Raw genomic sequence first — 20,546 nt, forward strand, 5'->3', positions numbered from 1 at the left:
ACGTTTGAATAGGAATATGAATGTGAGGAAGATGGAGGGATATGGACATGGTGTAGGGAGGAGGGGTTGGTGTTTGTGTGTTCTTGATTTGCTTTTAGCTGGTTGGGTACATCATAATGGGCTGAATGGCCTTTTCCTGTGCTGTACTGTTATATGTTCTATTTATGAGTGCATCATGTAATTTCTCTCATCCCAACACTTACATAAAGACCAGCTCCACAGGTCAGTTCTCAATTGGTTTAGATTGAATTGGACTAACTCTGGGATACACCTCTTTTCTCCTGGTTTTAGGAGGCCTGAGAAGCCCAACTGCTTTGTAGATTTAAAAAAAAGAATTTGCAAAAGCTTATGCTTACTAAGTACACATGGGCCAAGCAAATATCATACGTATAAGAAATATTGGAATGTGTAGAAGAATGCGAAACCAAAAGAAGGCATTTTCCGACTTAAATAAAACAATCTTAAGTAAACATTCTGCTGAGGTTGACTTGAATATCCTATATAATAGCTTCTTGTCCTTTTCCCTCTGAATGCTTTCAACGCTGAGCTGTTTAATGGGCTAAAATTATTCTCCCAAGCTTTTGGAATTAAATTAGTGTAGCAAATGTTCTTTGACTAGCCTTTTTAAAAATGCAGACTGAGATAGCTTCTTCAGACTCAATTCCTCCAATAAACATTATAATTTTATGAAGATAAATAGACGATAAAGTGATTATGCAGCAGAGAAAGTTAAGAGCAAATTTGGCCAAAGTGTTTTAAGTCACATAAAATAAGACAGATAAACAGGGTTAAATAGCCTTTTAAAAGTGGGATCAGGAATTGCAGTGTTGTGGCGACCCACTTTCTGGCACACACGAACCGGCTCACAACAGCACGTGCAGGCAGAGGGCCGGCCCCAAAAAGGGCGCCAGGCCATCTTCACCAGCAGGGGGAAAATCCCGCGTGCGGAAAGGGTCTGGGAATATGCATTCCCCACAGCAGCCCCGCCCCAGGGAGGGTGGGAACGGGAAGGCTTTAAAGCAGGCCGCGAAGTTTGAATAAATCTCTTTCATCGCAACTCTAACTCACCGACTCCGTGTGGTTATTCTAGCGCTGTGTGTAGCACACCGCTACAATTGGTGACCCCGACGGCCCAAACAATATTTGGACCAGAGATGACCGACGCCGCATCTGTTCACGCAGTTTCGTTAAAACTGCCAAGCTTCTGGACGCTGCGACCCCAATTATGGTTCGAACAAGCAGAAGCACAATTCCACATTCAGCAGATAACCTCAGAGTCCACTCGCTACTACTACATGCTGAGCTCACTTGACCAGGAGACAGCTGCACAAGTTGAGTTTATACAGTCTCCCCCGGAGGATGACAAATACACAGCATTCAAAGCCCTGCTCATAAGGACTTTCGGACTCTCACGGCGCGAACGAGCGCGCCGCTTAATGCACCTGGATGGTTTGGGAGACAGGCCGCCGTCAGCATTAATGAACGAGATGCTGGCCCTGGCTGAAGGACACAAACCCTGCCTCATGTTTGAGCAGGCGTTCCTAGGGCAACTGCCCGAGGACATATGCCTGCTGCTGTCCGACGCAGATTTCAGCAACCCCCGGGAGGTGGCGGCCCGAGCAGATGTGCTGTGGAATGCCAGGAAAGAGAGAGGGGCATCCATCGCACAGATCACCAAGCCGCGTGCCCAACGACAGACCAGACCAGGCCCGACAGCAGAGCCTACAAAACCCGGCGACGGGAGTGAGGAACCCAACGAACAATGGTGTTTCTACCACCAGCGGTGGGGCACAGAGGCCCGCCGCTGCAGACCACCCTGCAAATTCCCGGGAAATGCCAGGGCCAGCCGCCGCTGATGGCTACGGCGGCTGGCCATCTGGGACAAGCAGTCGGGACGCCGCTTTTTGGTCGACACCGGAGCGGAGATCAGCGCCTTACCTTCAATGAGTTATGACACCCGCAACAGAGAACCGGGACCCACCCTGAGGGCCGCAAATGGCAGCACAATACGAACCTACGGCACCCGCACGGTGCAGCTACAGTTCAGCTCCAGCCGGTTCACGTGGGACTTCACATTGGCCGCCGTGGCCCAACCACTCCTGGGGGCAGATTTTCTACGAGCCCACAGCCTGCTGGTCGACCTGCAAGGGAAGCGATTAGTCCACGCCAAGACTTTTCAAAGGTTCTCCCTGGGTGAAGCACAGTTGCCAGCCCCACACCTGGACTCCATCACGCTGTCCGACGATGAATTCACCAGGGTCCTGGCGGATTTCCCATCAGTACTGACACCGCAGTTCACGGCAGCCATGCCCAGACACGGAGTACAGCACCACATCCCGACCCAGGGACCACCCCTCCACGCCCGTGCTCGAAGGCTTCCCCCGGACAAGCTCCGACTGGGGAAGGAGGAGTTCAAGAAGATGGAGGAATTAGGGATCATATGACGGTCCGACAGCCCATGGGCCTCCCCCTTTCACATGGTGCCCAAGGCAACGGGGGGCTGGAGACCATGCGGTGACTACCGCAGACTGAACGAGGCTACAACGCCAGACCGCTACCCTGTGCCGCACATTCAAGACTTCGCAGCAAACCTACACGGCGCAAGGATCTTTTCCAAGGTAGACCTCGTCTGGGGATACAATCAAATCCCTGTACATCCGGACGACATCCCCAAAACAGCACTTATCACCCCGTTCGGACTTTTCGAATTCCTCAGAATGCCGTTCGGTCTAAAGAATGCCGCACAGACTCTCCAGCGGCTAATGGACGCGGTGGGATGCGACCTGGACTTTGCATTCATCTATTTGGACGACATCCTCATAGCCAGCAGTAGTCGGCAAGAGCATCTGTCCCACCTCCGCCAGCTCTACTCCCGCCTGAGCGAATTCGGCCTTACAATCAATCCAGCCAAATGCCAGTTCGGACTCGACACCATCGACTTCCTGGGCCACAGGATTACTAAAGACGGGGCAACCCCGCTGCCCGCCAAGGTAGACGCGGTCCGCCACTTCCCCCGACCCAACACAATCAAAGGCTTGCAGGAATTCGTTATGGTGAATTTTTACCACCGTTTCCTCCCCTCAGCAGCCCGAACCATGCGCCCCCTGTTCACCCTGATGTCAGGTAAGGGCAAGGACATTACCTGGGACGAAGAAGCCGCAACCGCTTTTGTTAAAACCAAAGAAGCCTTAGCAAACCCCGCGATGCTAGTGCACCCCAGAACGGACGTTCCTACTGCCCTCATGGTGGACGCATCCAACACAGCGGTCGGTGGAGTGCTGGAACAACTCATCGAGGGTCGCTGGCAACTCCTGGCATTCTTCAGCAAACACCTACAACCACCCTAACTCAAATACAGTGCTTTCGACCGGGAGCTATTGGCACTATACCTGGCAATCCGGCATTTCAGGTACTTCTTAGAAGGTAGGCCCTTCACCGTGTTCACAGACCACAAACCGCTTACCTTTGCATTCACTAAGGTGTCCGACCCCTGGTCGTCCTGCCAGCAGCGACATCTGTCCTACATCTCCGAGTACACGACGGACATCCGGCATGTCTCTGGAAAGGACAACGTTGTGGCAGATGCACTATCCAGACGTACCATACAGGCCCTGTCCCAGGGGGTGGACTATGCAGCGCTGGCAGAGGCACAGCAGGCAGACACTGAGATCCCCAGTTACAGGACTGCAGTCTCCGGTTTACAGCTTCAAGACCTCCCCGTAGGCCCAGGTGAGAGGACCCTACTATGTGACATCGCTACCGGCCAACCCCGCCCCGTCGTCCCAGCAGCCTGGCGCTGGCAGATTTTCGAGTCCATTCACAACTTAGCGCACCCCTCCATCAGGACAACCGTCCGGCTGGTCGCCAACAGGTTCGTGTGACATGGACTTCGTAAACAGGTCAGTGAATGGGCCAAAACGTGCATGCAGTGCCAAACGGCCAAGGTGCAGCGGCACACCAAGACTCCGCCGCAGCGGTTCGAACCCACCTGCCGGAGGTTCGACCACATCCATGTGGGTATCGTGGGGCCCCTGCCAGTGTCGCGAGGAGCGCAGTACCTCCTAACTATGATAGACCGGTTCACCAGATGGCCAGAGGCAGTCCCGCTCACCGACACCACCTCCGAATCCTGCGCCCGAGCACTGATCGCAACCTGGGTAGCCCGCTTCGGGGTACCGGCCCACATTACCTCCGACAGGGGTGCCCAGTTCACCTCCAGCCTGTGGTCGGCAATGGCCAACCTTTTAGGAACACAGCTACACCACACAACTGCCTACCACCCACAGTCGAACGGACTAGTGGAGGGCTTCCACCATCACCTGAAATCGGCTCTCATGGCCCGCCTGGAGGGGCCTAACTGGGTGGACGAGCTTCCCTGGGTCCTGCTCGGAATCCGCACGGCGCCCAAGGAGGATCTACACACCTTGTCGGCCGAGTTGGTGTACGGCGCGCCCCTAGTTGTCCCAGGAGAGTTCATACCAGCCCCAAGGGGGCAAGAGGAAGAACCTGCAGCAGTCCTGGACAGACTACGTGAGAGGCTTGGTAACCTGGCCCCCATACCCACTTCACAGCACGGACAGAGCCCGACCTGCGTACCCAAAGACCTGCAGAACTGTAAGTTTCTTTTTGTACGACGGGGCGGACACTGGGCACCGCTACAGTGGCCCTACGAGGGGCCGTTTAAGGTGATCAGGAACAACGGGTCCACGTTCGTGCTAGACATTGGGGGGAGAGAGGAGGTTTTCACGGTGGACCGACTCAAACCGGCCCATGTGGACTTGGCGCAGCCGGTCCAGGCTCAGGCTCCGCGGCGCAGGGGCAGACCTCCCAAACAGAGGCCGATCCAGACTGTGGACATTGGGAGAGGTATCGCCGGTTCTGTGGGGGGGTGGTTATGTGGCGACCCACTTTCTGGCACACACGAACCGGCTCACAACAGCGCGCGCAGGCAGAGGGCCGGCCCCAAAACGGGCGCCAGGCCATCTTCACCAGCAGGGGGAAAATCCTGCGTGCGGAAAGGGTCTGGGAATATGCATTCCCCACAGCAGTCCCACCCAGGGAGGGCGGGAACGGGAAGGCTTTAAAGCAGGCCGCGAAGTCTGAATAAATCTCTTTCATCGCAGCTCTAACTCACCGACTCCGTGTGGTTATTCTAGCGCTGTGTGTAGCACGCCGCTACAATGTTCCATTATCCTGCTGTTGAACTGGAATACAGGCAACATAACTCTTCCCACCCAGCTCACTTTAGTGAACTCATTGGCTGGCCAGCCTCCCTGTTGATTGGTTGATTACATCAGCTGTTGCATCATAGCCAGGAGTGGCTTGCATCTGCCAAGACAGACCTGTAATGCTTAAAAGTAGTCTGAACCTCATTAAAAAAAAAGTGCATTGTTTCTGGGACAACTGCTGACAAGAGTGCCTCAAAATGCTTACTTTGGGTAGCTTTTATTTTTGCAGTGATGTCAAGGCATACGCATATTGTTCAGTTATGGAGGGACTATTACATTAAGAAAAATAAGAAGTGATTTAATTGAAATATAAGAAGTTCTTAAGGGAAATAGAGTTCTGACAGATCATCTTACCATCTTAGGTTAAAGATCAGCTTTATTTGTCATGTGTACGGTATATCAAAACATACAGTGAAGCGCGTCATTTTGTGTCAACGCAGTTTAAGGATTTGTTAGGGGCATTCTGCAGGTGTCACCATACCCCTGCACCAACATTCCATGCCCACAACTTACCAACCCTTTCTAACACATATGTCTTTGGACTGTGGGAGGAAACCAGAGCACCCGGAGGAAACCAGTTCACATAAAGTGGAGAAAATGAGCAATTTCAAGTTCCTGGGTATCAAGATCTCTGAGGAGCTAACCTGATCCCAACCTATTGATGCAGCTATAAAGAAGGCAAGAAGGCAGCTGTATTTCATTAGGAGTATGAAGAGATTTGGTTTGTCACCTAAAACAGTAGTCCCCAGCCATACGAGGAAACGATATGATTTGGCGATATGAAACAATATGAGTCAGCTGCACCTCTCCTCATTCCCTGTCATGCACTGTTGAACTTGAACATCCCCCCCCCCCCGCCCCCCACCGTCGGCCTATCTGCAAGAATATCGTCAATATTAAACCGGTCCGTGGTGCAAAAAAGGTTGGGGATCCCAGACCTAAGACACTCAAACTTCTACAGAAGTACTGTGGAGAGGACTCTGACAGGCTGCATCGCTGTCTGGTATGGTGGGGATGGGGGAGCTGCTACTGCACAAGACTGAAAGAAGCTACAGAAAGTTGTCAGCTTCATGTAGGGTACTAACCTCCATAGTATCAAAGGCATCTTCAAGGAGCAGTGCCTCAGATAGGTTATTATTAACGACCCCCATCACCCAGGTCATGCCCTCTTCTCACTGTTACCATCAGGAAGGAAGTACAGAAGCCTGAAGGCACACACTCAGCAATTCAGGAGCAGCTTCTTCCCCTCTGCCATCTGATTCCTAAATGGACATTAAACCCATGAACACAACCTCACTTTTTTTATTATCTGTCTTGCACTGTTTTTAATCCAACTATTTAGTATTCGTATATATACTTCAATTCATTTACTTATTTATATTTTTCTATATTATCATGTATTGCATTGTACTGCTGCTGTTAAGTTAACAGGTTTCACGACATATGCCAGTGATATTAAACCTGATTCTGAAACCAACATTGTCACAGGGAGAATGTCACACATTCCAAAGATGTCCATACTGTAGGTAAATTGTCCTCTCTGTAAATTGTTCCAAGCATAAAGGTAAGTGGTAAATTTGGGAGAGACTTGAGGATGTGGGGAGATTCAAGAACTGGGATTATTGTAGGATTAGTGTAATTAGGTGGTTATTTATTGGCCAAAGGGCCCATTTACATTTACATGCTCTATCTCTCCACGACTCCAAATGTGAAGCCACTATTTACTTTTGTTGGCCCGTCTTGAACTAGTAGTCAGAGTATTAAAATAAGGGTCAGCCATTGGAGACATTGATGGCAATGAATTGGGGTGGCATGGTAGCGTAGTGGTTAGCACGAAGCTTTACGGTACCAGCGACCTAGGTTCAATTCCCGCTGCTGCCTGTAAGGAGTTTGGACGTCCTCCCTGTGACCACGTGGGTTTTCTCTGGGCGCTCTGGTCTCCTCGTACAGTCCGAAGGCGTACCGGTGGGAAGATAATCGGTCATTGTAAATTGTCTTGTGATTAGGCTAGGATTTAACTGTGGGAATTGTTGGGTGGTGCATCTCGAAGGGCCCAAAGGACCTACTCTATGCTGTATGTCAATAAATATAATAAATAGATTTATTCACCCAGATATTGATGATTCACTGACATATCTACTTGATGGTTGAGTCATTGAGTATATTCAAGGTAGAAATTGATAGATCTTCAGGTATTAAGGGGTTCAATGAAATGTTTCGTGCACAAGGTGGAAAATTCACCATGATCTTGTTGAATGACAGAAGTGTCTTTAAGGGCTGAATCGCCTATCTGCTCCGCTTATGTACTGCAGGGCTAATTCAGAGCAAGCCAGGCAGCAGCAGCCTTGTTTCAGCACAACGATGGTCTGTGCTCTATCAGTTCTGGCATGGCATTGTTTTTTCATGTGCTTTTCTCAGATTTTATGCATTGTGTCTCGGAGTCACAGCTCTTGTTACAGAATAGCCACGCTTGGCTCAACACCAGCACTTTAAACGCAGCTGGTGCTGCAGGCTGCCACTGAATGAAAGAATGATGACTGTTGTCGGATATTCGTTATCTGTGGGCATGCATTAAAGGAGTGTGTTTACTTCCAGTCTCAGATGGAGTTGATATTGTGGCACTGCAGTGCCGTGTGTGTGAGTGTGTGTATGTGTGTGTGTGTGTAGTCAATGGTCCCCTGCACAGAGAGCAAACGTACAATGCCAGCAAAGCATTGTTTTCTCATCACATGCCTATTTCCAGACACAGAAGGAAACATGTCTGTCTTGGAATGTAACTTTTCTTGCACAACTTCCATATTTTCCAGCTATCCCTAGAACAGGGCTTCCCATCCTAGGGTCCATGGACCCCTTGCTCAATGGCATTGGTCCATGGCATAAAAAAGGTTGGGAACTCCTGGCTTAGAAGGATGACTAAGAAAGGTTTGTCAAGTTTGACGGCCTTTGACACTACAGTCTTTGTTCTGCTCTGTTGGTTGTACTCGGGGTGGTGACAACACACAGATTTCCCTGCGGATAATTACTGGGAATACTCAGCAGGTCTGGCACAATCTGTGGACGGAGAGGAGGGTTTGTTTCCATTCAATATCATTTCATCACAAAGTTAAAGGGCTGGAAAGAATGGGGAGGGGTGGAGGGAACGAGAGAAATATCTCTGATAGGGTGGAGAGAGATTGAATCACTCTTGCGGTGGTGCAGGTTGGGGAAAGATGTTGAATCCTCATTAGTCGCATGATCCAACGAAAGAAGCAACTAGAGGGGCAGAATTGTAAATGAAGAGGGAGAAGGAGTAACAGAGGGAAAATGTCTGAAGGTGAGATACTCACTAGACAAGCAAAACTCTGCATCTGCAGGGTACAGTTTTGTTTTCCTGGGGAAATTGTTACTGGACTGCAGAAACTATGTTCTTCTCTTAGATTCAGATAGGAGGATAGTTCCTTGAAGACACTGGGCAGATAAACCATGATATATCTCCTACCCCACTCCACTGCACTCAACCTCCTCCTCTACCTCCCTTTTCTAGGAGTGGAAAGAACTTCCTTGATCTTGGTTTATCCTCCCAGCCCTGCAGTACTCTGTATAGGGTCGGGAGAATAAATAGATTATTTCCAGTAATGCGTGCTTGTAGAAGAAAATTGAAATAAATTAGACATTGTCCAGCACCTGCCCCAACACTGCTTGGAGACTTGAAACATTTGCAGAAAGCGCCACACCTTTAAACAATCAGTTCAACAATCATTCGTATCTAACTGATTAGACAGTAAAAAATGGTTTGTCTCATTAAATAGTGCTGCTAGGATCTTTCAAGTGTCAAGCTAACTATGTGAGGGTAAGGGCTGACCATCACACTACAAAAGGAAAGCACCAGGTTTATCATGATGCACCTGCCCACTGCACTTTCTAGCAGACGTCCACTCTATGTTTACAACCTCCCTCACTATCATAATTTCTGGGGAATTCAAATTTCTGATGTATATTGAGTCTGCCAAACAGAAACTCAGCCCAAGAAGTATTGTTACTGAAAGGAAACGAACTATTTTCTGTTTTGGTATAACTGCATTTGCTGTTTAATATTTATTTTTTACTTGAGCCAGTAATGGTTTGAATATTGACTTTACTCAATCTCCAGGTGCTGATGTCCTTGAAAGCAATTGGAAATGCTGGTCTTGCAGCTGGAGCTCTGATCCCGACACTGAATAAGTGCGTGCAGTCGAAAACTAATTTGCTGCAAGTGCGACTTGCTGCTATTTATGCTTTCCGGAGAATTCCCTGCGAAGCTGATGTAAGATAATATTCACAGCAGATTGCTTATCTATGGAGGCACAAGACTGCAGATGCAGGAATCTGGGGTAGTCAGTCTGCTGGTGGGAAACTCAGTGACTTGAGCAGCATTTGTAGGGGGTGGGGGTAAAGGAGTGTCATCATTTTAGTTGAAACCCTGCATCAAAACTGATGAGTTTAGATCCACACTGTTGACCGTTCCTTCTCCCCACTGATGCTGCTGACATGAGGAAATCTGCAGATGCTGGAATTTCAAGCAACACACATAGAAGCTGCTGGTGAACACAGCAGACCAGGCAGCATCTCTAGGAAGAGGTACAGTTGACGTTTTGGGCCGAGACCCTTCGTCAGGTCTAACTGATGGAAGAGTTAGTAAGAGATTTGAAAGTGGCAGGGGGAGGCAGAGATCCAAAATGATAGGAGAAGACAAGAGGGGGAGGGATGGACCCAAGAGCTGGACAGGTGATTGGCAAAAGGGATATGAGAGGATCATGGGACAGGAGGCCCAGGGAGAAGGGAAAGGGGGAGGGGGGAAAGCCCAGAGGATGGGCAAGGGGTATAGTCAGAGGGAGAAAAAGGAGAGAGAGAATTTCTCTGTCTTCTATCATTTCGGATCTCCTCCTCCCCCTCCCACTTTCAAATCTCTTACTAGCTCTTCTTTCAGTTAGACCTGACGAAGGGTCTTGGCCCGAAACGTCGACTGTACCTCTTCCTAGAGATGCTGCCTGGCCTGCTGCATTCACCAGCAACTTTGATGTGTGTTGCTGCTGACATGCTGGTTTTCTCTAGCAGATTGCTGGCAATATTTGGCTGCAGTTCCACAGTGAGGATCTTTTCTGTTCTGATTAAACATTGTTTAATTTTAAATAAATGCAGGATAATGACTTAAAATCTAATGCAAAATTTATTTAAAGTGACCAGACCTTTCGCTTTGTCTGCCTGACTTGGTTCTTCATTCTTGCTGATGCTCTTGTTGCTTTTAGCGCACTGTGTTAGTTCAACTGTATCAGACAATGGATGAAGATGTGGAGCTCCGAATTGCAGCTTACTGCATCTTAATGAGATGCCCCAGCGATCAGCTGTTCGAAATAGTAGGCCTCACTCTGCGGAAGGAAAAATCCACTCAAGGTTGGGATTTTGGCACACTTCGAAGTTTCTTGTGACAATGAGTGATGCAATCAAAACTTCTTAATGGGGTCATTTAATTGGCAAGCTTATTGAAAATCTGCCACAAAGTTTGAAACAGTGTATTAACAGCAAATGGATGAAAAGCAATGTATTAAAACCTACTTATTTAAACATGTAACAATGGAAAAGTTACAAGATGTTTCTGTTAAGAAAACAGACCAGGGTTTGATAAGACATCGTTACTAATTTATTAGTCCTGATTTTACATTTAGCCTGTGGATTAACACGTTGCAGGTTGGTGTACTTAATCCAGGAAAGATCTTGGCTCTCAGTTATTTTCCATTCACTAGACCTGATCCCTTCCTGGCCTCTGTAGAAATAACTGGCCACTCAGTGTGCAATAGCAGCAGTTTAAAACAACAGGAGATCGTACAAGAGCATAAGAGGATTGAGGCAGGATTTGGCCATTTGGTCCCTCAAGCCTGCGCTACTATTCAACATGTTTATGGTTGATCAGTTCCAGGCCTCATCTTCAAGACCAGGTCACCTTAGTCCTCAGTTCCCAGATTTTTTTCAAAAAATTATTTGCCTCCTCCTTAACTGTTTCCTGGGATCTAGCTGCCACAGGCATCTTCAAAAGGAAGTTCTGGAGATTTACTGTGAGCAGAATTGCCAATGTGCCTTAGTCTTAAATGTCTGCTTTCATGCCATATAACTATGCTGCTACCTTTCAGACTCACCCATAAGTGGAATGATCCCTGAGGATCATTTACACTGTTATGCTCCCTTAGGATCTTTTGTATTTCAGTAACATCCTACCTCTCATCTAGTTGGGCAAAAAGGCGGGATTCCCTACTGTATGATTCTATGACCCATTCTGTTAAACACCAAATAATGATGATTCCGAGTATTGAGCCACTCATGATAGGGTAACCATCTCAATCTAATAAGTGGTCTAATATATTTCTTCAGTACTTCTTCCCATGTTAATATATACTGATGCGTGGGATCCAAATCTATACATAATACTCAAGGTATGGCCTCACCAAGGCTTGTACAATGTTAATATCCCTTCCTGATTTTGAAGCTCAAGCCCCCTTTAAAAGGACTAATTTACCTTCCTAACTGCATGCTGCACCAGTCTGTTAACCATCTGTGATTTTAGTCTCTCTCTATTCAAGGTTCTATGGTTTCTTTCTTTCTAAGTCATAGTTTGTCATTGGAGCTGCCTTAACAGTGCATGAACTCACTCTACCCCACATTAATTTGCCAAGTTTTCACCCATTCACTCAACCTACCCACCAGGAGCCATTCCCAGCATGTCTGTTGGAAACATAGAAAATAGGTGCAGGAGTAGGCCATTCGGCCCTTTGATTCTGTACCGCCATTCAGTACGATCATGGCTGATCATCCAACTCAGAACTCTGTACCAGCCTTCTCTCCATACCCCCTGATCCCTTTAGCCACAAGGGCCACATCTAACTCCCTCTTAAATATAGCCAATGAACTGGCCTCAACTGTTTCCTGTGGCAGAGAATTCCACAGATTCACCACTCTCTGTGTGAGGAAGTTTTTCCTCATCTCTGTCCTAAAAGGCTTCCCCTTTATCCTCAAACTGTGACCCCTTGTTCTGGACTTCCCCAACATCGGGAACAATCTTCCTGCATCTAGCCTGCCCAATCCCTTTAGAATTTTATACGTTTCAATCAGATCCCCCCTCAATCTTCTAAATTCCAGAGAGTATAAGCCTAGTTGATCCAGTCTTTCATCATATGAGAGTCCTGCCAAGTACTCCCCTGTTAGAGCTCCAAGTATGTCCCCGTTATGAAGGATGGAGCAGGAATTTAGAGTTGGAAGAATTACGGGGATAAAGGAGGCCCAATTTTCCTTCCAGGCTAAGATTATCAAAATAGGTTCAGCCAGCCCAGTAACCCCATAGCTCCACCTGATGTAGCATTTTAAAAGCAATTAAACAGTGTAGTCTTAAACCATGCAGTTGAGAAAAATTGTTCAGACAGCAGACCCGGAGAGTGTTAGCAAAGCCTGAGCTGCCATTTTAACAGGACGCCTGGTGGCCTTGGCCTGGTTACATTTGCCATGTAGTTGAAAGTTAATATTAGCCAGATTAGGATGGTAGAAGAGTGGATGAATGTAAGGTTTATTTTACCTCCTCTTACCTGCTGTTCACTGAGAGTGTGTGGGACAAAGCCAGTGAATGATGCAATCAGGTGAAACACAGATAAGGAAATCATATAATTAGTACATTTCATTTCCACTTATCCAGCAAAAAATCATCCAAGATTCTGTATACTGTCTTCAAATTATTTCTGAAATTAGAATAGAGAGTAATATGATCTCCACTAATTACTTTTAATGATGATTTTCTTTTGTTGTCACTAAAGTGACCATTCTTAATTTAATGAGAAAAATTGTTTGAAATATTTTTGCTGTTTTATCCAGACGATCAGGGATAGAGGTGGAGGAAGCATTCCTGCAATAAACTTGCTGTAAATGGATCATGTATTTGAGCAGTGGCATGTTTGTACACTGTGGTGCATGTGGATCATTCTTTAACCAATTAAATCTATTTTCTCAGTGGGCTCGTTTGTGTGGACCCATTTATCTCAGATCATGGAAACAAATAACCCCCTCAAACAGCAGCTGAGGGAATCTCTTCCCAATTATATCATCAGCAAAGACTTTGACCTAGAACACTGGAAATATTCATCGTATATGGATGCCACTTTTCTGTCAGGTATAACGGCAATGTGTTCGATCTATGTATGCCAATTACTTTAAAGGGGACATCTGTTGACTAACTCAAGTAACATCCCCACTTGTAGAGCCCACCAAGACTGTGGCAGCATTTTGTACAGCAGACAAATGAAGAGCAAAATTAGTGATCATGCTTGCCAGTCAGTGTTTTAAAAGGTTGCTTTGGGTAGTTTTAGAATTATAAGTAAATGCAGCTTATTCTTTTATATTTGGCAAATGTTTGAAAACAAGGTGTAATAATTTTAAGAATTAGCTGTTAAGTTGGACTTGTATATTGTAGCTTGAATATATGTTTCCAAGTCAAAAGATTGGTTTTGGACACAATAATCCCAGTGGAAGAAACATTCTAAAAGAACCCTTTGTAATGTAAAAAGTATTTGCCAATACTCCAGATGCACAGTCTACATGTTGTTATAATTCCTAGAATTTAAGACATTGTGCAATGGCTATTGAGGAAAAAAAAGTGTTTGTTTACTAATGAAACCTTTACTGTTGCACTTCATTTGTTACAGAATCATTTTCTGTTGGGACAAATGCAGAAGCTGCTCTTGTTTTCTCTCCAAAGTCCTTTTTGCCTCGTTCAATAATGGCAAATCTCACCGTGTTTGCAATGGGCCATGCTGTCAATCTCCTGGAGGCAAGTTTCCTTTGATCAAAGGGCATAATGTTTTTCCTAATTAATCATGAGGGAGAGAGAGGGAGGGGGAGACATTCTCTAAATGGCAAGAATGTCAGAACTGTGAAGAGTGTGATTCAGAAATCCAAATGCAAAATGTACTAGGGGCAGTACATGGGCACAAGCAATTATTTAAAAAAAAACAATGAAATGAATTCAAATCAATTTGACCAGAGTGTAAAGAAGTGAAAGTTGTGTTGTATTCCGTGTTGAATACTCTGGTTAGATCCCACTAAGGTCACCAGGCATCAACAGGAACATATTCCAGAGGTTGGAATCATACCTCACAGATAATTGAGATTGTTGGAGTCATCATTGTAGCACAGTGTCCAAGGACCAACCATCTTCAGCTGCTTCATTAATGACTTTTATGTCACAAGTGGCGCTGTTGTCTGATAACTTCACAATATCCAATTCCATTCACATTTCCTTAGCAAATGGAAGAGGCCATGCCAGTGTGCAACAAAATGGGGACTACATTTAGGTATGTGTAGATTATTGCCAAAGTAACTCTCATACCACAAAAAACCAACAATGACCATCTCCAAGAAGAGAGAATCTGAACCTCTCTCTTGGTGTTCATGGTATTACCAGAGCAGGTCAGAGACTGATGTCCAAGTATGAGGCAAAGGTCGGGGCTGTGATGGAATGCTGTCAACGCATACAGCACTATTCAAAACAGAACAGCCAGCTTGGTTGGGATTCTGTCAGTCTCCCTAAACAGGGACCCCCTTCACCATATAGCCAATCCAAATGCAGTACAATTGCTCTGTCAGGCTACCGCAACAGCATCTACCAAACCGGCAATATCTACAACTAGGAAAGGCAAGGATGGCAGTGCGTGGGAGCAGCGCCTCCTCTTGGAAATATATTGCCAGTCCTTTACCATCGCTAAGTATAAATCCTAGAACTCCCTGCCCAAATGCATTGTTGAAGTTCATTCACAAGCAGAATTGCTGCAGTTCAAGAAGGTGGCCTACCACCAGTTTTTCAAGGGCAATTAGTGATGACAAGATATGGTACCCTTGCCAACAATTCCCACATCCTTTGAGTGAGTGAAACCAAATTGTAATTAGATCTCTGCAGCATTTTTCAAGAAAGATAAATTGGATTTTTTATGCAAGCCAGGAGAGACCCACCAGAATGATATTGAGGCCAGAACGATCAAACTGTGAGGACAGATTTAAATACAGAAGATAAAAATGTGATCAGATTGAGCTATGTTGAGGTAGTGTGTTAGATACAGAGGATATTTTCTGTGGTGAAGGAGACAGGGACGAAGAGGTAACCCGTGAATATCAGAGTTAGGTACTTGGTATTGACATCAAAAATATATTCCTTTGCAGAAGTGATGATGGAAATCTGCTCCCCAGCAATTGTTGAGTTTGGATTAACTGAAAAGTCAAAGCATTGATTTAAAGAAATGAGTTGGGCAAGGGTTGAATAATCATGTCAATTTTAAGATGCAGGTTATTTTGCTTTAATTCATCCCTGTTCCTATTTGCTGGCTATCACATCACTGCCTTCATTATAATGCTCTCTCACTAACCAAAGTAGAGTTATACCATGGTTTGAAGATGAAAGACATTTGTATCCACTTGTAATCATTTACCTTGTTGGATAAGCTTTGGATCCTTATTCAAATGTAAGTTACCACCTTAAAGCAAAACAATACAGTAATGAGTGAAAATATTAATTACTTTTTACAATTTTCTCTCATCTGAAAGCAATGGGAGTTTATCTAAGAGCTACAGATTCTGTTGTAGCGCCTCCATTCTGAAATATTCCCTGGTGCACCAAAGCATGCGTTCTTCAGTTTTCTGGTTGTAACTCTAACAGATACCCATTTATTTTAGTGAGGTTGTTATTACTGCTGCAATCAGAAACTACAGATTGGAGTAAGGTGCCTTCATCCACAAATGTTTAGTTAGCCTTTTTATTACACAGGTTCCAAGTCCAGGGGTTAAATGAAGTCTGTACTTCTAAAAATTCACTGGTGGTTCTGCTACGATATTCAAATGGCAAATATTCTAGCATTTGGAAAGTTAGAAGTAGATTTGGTTGGAATGCAGACATTTACTGCAGAGTAGACAACTAGGAAACAAAGTAAATGTCACAATCTACTTCTGGTAATTCCAAAGTGACAAACTTCCTTTGTAAATGTAGGCATTTGGAATTTATGATGCTAAAAGTGTGCATGACAGGAGGTGATTACAGTTTCCTGAAAAGTTCATAGAAAATTTGGAAGAATCAAAATTAATTTTGGGTGGTGATTAAAGCTGAGAGTTATAAGAATGGTTACTAACCATTCTTCTCATGATTCTAGGCAGTACAGATATTTATTCCCATTGACTTCAATGACGTGAACCCAGAGGGTTCACTGAACTAGCGATCTCAGACACCAAGTCTGCAGGCATTGAGAGTCCTGGGTTGGAGGTCTGTAAGGGCAGGAGTCATGAAGGGAGTAACCCCCTTCCCCGGTTACAGGAGTAAACCCCTTCCCCGTACAGATCCAGAGGTCGAGGCGCAAAGTTCAGGCCCTTGATTGGTGAATACAGGGGTCAAGGCCTCAGGTCAAACTTCTGACTGCTGAGTACAAGGGTTGAGGCCTAAAGGTCAAATCTGTGATTGGTGAGTCCTGGAGTGCATATCCCCAGGTCAGAGGTCAAAGCCGAAGGTTAAAGTCCGGAGCTCGGTGTGTCTGGAGGTACAGGCCCAAAGGTTAAAACCTTGAGTTGGCTTGTCTAGATGCCAGAAACCTGATGTTTGTGTGTCCAGGCCAGGGACTGGAGGTAGAGGCCCAATGTCTACGAGTCCAGGGCCAAAGTCTAGAGGTGGCCTGTCTTGGGGTTGGAGGCCCGTGTGTGTATGTGTGAGGGAAGTTGGTAAAGAGCCTTGTTTTGCTGCTGTTGCTTTGTTTTCTTTTGTTCTTGCTGCTGCTTGTGTTGTCCTGCGGTACATTGTGGACATGCTGTGTTGACACTAGAACATGTGGTGACACTTGCTGCTGGTTGTTACCACAAACAACACATTTGTTTCAATGCACATGTAGTAAATGAAACTTAATCTGAATGTGCACTTGCCAATGCTCTAAGAGAATATCTTACTTGCCTGTGGTCTTTGAGGGAGCATTGATTTGCAATGGAGACCTTTGAAAAAGGTTGTTCCCTCCACTGCAAAGTAATCTGAAAATATATTCATACGTACATGGCTGGTAAAACCATAGGCAATGAGTGTTGCAAGAAACTTAGGTGTTCACATCCATCCCTGTCATTGGTCAATTTGCAGTACAGACTACATTTAAAGACTGTCTAATGTGCTCAAGACCAATTTTATCTAATTTCTCATGATTAGGTAGAGCCACAAAGAATGGATGTGGCAGTTTTAACGAATATTTAGCCTGATGATGTTCAGCTGGTTGTCAACTACAAACGTGTTGCAAAATTTCACCAGGTGTACTTGTGGCTTGACTCTTAACCTGGTAATCTCATTCAGTATTGTATCTCCATGGTAATATACCACAGTTGCCAAGAGAAAGGTACTTAAAGCATGATGTAGATAACTTTAATCAATGTTGCTTTATTAAATATAGATGTCTCTCTATTAAACCCAACTCAAGCTCAGTGGCAGAGTTTGTTGCCCCTGTGTGATGTTTGTGCAGGAGTGGGTGGAGCCTGTGGCAGCTAGAGTCTATCCCATCATTGTCATCATTATGCACCGTGTCTTAAGACATGGGCGATCGTGGTCTTTGACCATGATTGTTCTTGGCAAATTTTTCTACAGACATGGTTTGCCATTGCCAGCTTCTGGCAGTGTCTTTAGAAGACAGGTGACCCCAGCCATTATCAATAACCTTCAGAAATAGTCTGCCTGGCCTCAGTGGTCGCATAACCAGGTCTTGTGACATGCACCAGCTGCTCAAATGATCATTTACCACCTGCTCCCATAGCTTCACCTGACCCTGATCAGTGGGGGGGGGGGCGCAGGAGAGGGGTGGTGTTGGTTAAGCAGGTACTACCCCTTGCCCAAGGGAGACTTGCAGGCTAGCAGAGGGAAGGAGTGCCTTACACCTCCTTTGGTAGAAACCAATCTCCACCCCACCAGCACTCCAACCCATACTCTGCTCTAACAGAAAGCAGATTTGGTTAGTTTCCATTGCTGCTGTTCTTGTAGACCACCAGACAACGTGAACAGTATTTGAGCAACTAGGAGCATGGCATGAGATGAAACCTTTTGAGGGCTAGCTCAAATACAGACTGCTATTGTCTACCAGTCGTTCTGTCTTTTCCTGCATCTCTCTGCTTTAAACTGATCTCTGAAGTTAAACTCTACAGTCAAAATTCCAGGGCCAACTACAGTATTCAACTTGGAGCAGTAGGTGCTGGCAAACACCTGGGCTAATTGAATCAACCATCATCTGCAAGTATGAAATTATTTAAATCTTTAAATTTTGCATAAGCTCTGCTATTCAGGAGCTTTCCTTCGGATTTTTCCTAAAGTGAACGCTTTATGGATGGTTAAATCTCCTAGTCAGGATCAAACTCAATAGGTAAGTCTAACCCAAAGAGCCAGATTCTTAATATATGAAGCATTGTGTTTGGGGACGTGAAGTCTATGGCATTTAAAGTCAATTAATTCGGATACAAGCTTGTTTAGGAATTATAGAATAATACCAACTTTGAAGCAGGTAATGTCATTCACAAACTTCGATTGCAAGTGTGATTTTAATAGTTGGGAATCTCTAGCTCTGTATTTTCATCCATATTGATTCCAGCCACTGGCCTTGCTAATGATGTTGTACATTTTGGAATGATATTTATTTACAAGATTTAAATGTGGCATTACTTTTGTGTCATTAATAGTATTCATCTCATTTTTTCTCTGCCTATTTATGTACAGGTTGGCATTCGAGTAGAAAATGCTGAGTATCTTGTACAGAAAATGTTGGGTCACAAGCAACCCCCTTTTATGGACAGGCCCAAATATGTTAAAAATTCAAGGAAAAAATGGAGAATGAGAAAACCAGCTAAATTTTCTGCTCAGCCTCTGAATAAGAAGGGAGCTGTGACAAGGCACACTGGTGGCAAATCAGTGACATCAAATCATCAGCTGGAGAAACTCAAGCCTGAAAGAGCAAAAAAAGGTTGCCGGAATGTGGACTATAATAGAATTAATGAAATAGAGACCAAGGTAAGTATACACTTATCAAAATACTTAGTTGAATGTCTGCTACAAATTAATAGTCATACAGTGGAAAAACAGGCCCTTTAGCATACCATGTCCACGCCAACCATTAAACATCCATCTATATCCGTCCCCTTTCAAAGTTCAAAGTACATTTATTATCAAAGTATGTATACATTAAACACCCTTGAGATTCATGTCCTTACAGGCAGCCACAAAACAAAGAAACCCAAAAGAACCCATTTAAAAAAAAGACTGACAAACACCATATGAGCAGAGAGAGGGAAAAAAAAGTAATGCAAAAAATAAAAGTAAGCTAATAGCATTTAGAATAAAATGGAGTCCTCAAACATGCAGCCCGGAGCAGGCCACAGCTTTAGCCTCAGTTCAATTCATAGTGGAGTAAATATCGCGGATCCCGCAGACACAAAGCCCGGAGCCAGCACATGGTCCGTTGTGTTGTATGCCTCCACGATCTAAGTACTCATCTACAGTAGATACTACTTAAAATCTCCGAGAGTAACCGCCTCAGTCACACATTTGTATAAGTTACTCCCTGCTAACCCTCTGCGTTTAGAAAATCTGCCTCAGTTCCCTTCTAAACTGTTTATTTCCAAACTTAAATCTAGGCCTTCCAACTTCAGATGGTTCTGAAATGTGATTAGGATTACTTCCGACGGTCTTTTCAATGCCCCTTATATTTGATATTCCTTTATCAGCTGCTCTCTCAGCCTCTTCGCTCCAAGGAAAGTGAACCCAGCTTTGAACTGAGAATCCTGAGAAAGGAAACAATAAAACAAAAGATCATGAAGGTGGACCTCAGAAGGAACTTTCAGTTGGGATCAATTGACCCTCGTACAGGGACTAAAATTACTAAAAAAATTTCAAGGCCTGAGCCATCAGATTTGTGGTTCCTGGAGTGGTCTCTGCTGATAAGTAAAACTAAAAAGGATCAGAATTCAGTGAAGGTGCCTAGAAATCAATATTAACATAACTTCATTAAAGCTTACTTTATGAAATGTGTTCCCTATTATTCTGGAAACAAATCGAAGGCTTCGCCTAGAAATTCAATTGTGTAGCTGTCATCATTTGCCAAAGCCATTTGGAACTTCTCGGCACAAACGAGAAAATCTGCAGATGCAGGAAATCCAAGCAACACACACAAAATACTGGAGGAACTCAGCAGGCCAGGCAGCATCTGTGGAAAAAAGTATAGTCGGCGTTTCAGGCCGAAACTTCTTGGCATGGACAGCCTTTGTTGTCAGGTTGAAGGA

General features: G+C 45.1%; 1 protein-coding gene across 3 annotated transcripts in view; it reads left to right on the top strand.

Moving 5' to 3' along the window:
* The window catches only part of LOC140202958 (uncharacterized), a 228,661-nt gene that overhangs the window by 6,038 nt on the left and 202,077 nt on the right, over nt 1-20,546 (top strand). For all 3 annotated transcript variants that reach the window (XM_072268599.1, XM_072268600.1, XM_072268601.1), the window contains exons 2-6: nt 9,358-9,510; nt 10,493-10,637; nt 13,234-13,392; nt 13,925-14,049; nt 18,988-19,278. In XM_072268599.1, coding sequence (XP_072124700.1) covers nt 9,358-9,510; nt 10,493-10,637; nt 13,234-13,392; nt 13,925-14,049; nt 18,988-19,278 — 873 coding nt within the window. The remainder of the gene's footprint in view (nt 1-9,357; nt 9,511-10,492; nt 10,638-13,233; nt 13,393-13,924; nt 14,050-18,987; nt 19,279-20,546) is intronic.

This window comes from Mobula birostris, chromosome 9 (genome assembly GCF_030028105.1).
Source record: "Mobula birostris isolate sMobBir1 chromosome 9, sMobBir1.hap1, whole genome shotgun sequence".
In the NCBI taxonomy this organism is placed as follows: Eukaryota; Metazoa; Chordata; class Chondrichthyes; order Myliobatiformes; family Myliobatidae; genus Mobula; species Mobula birostris.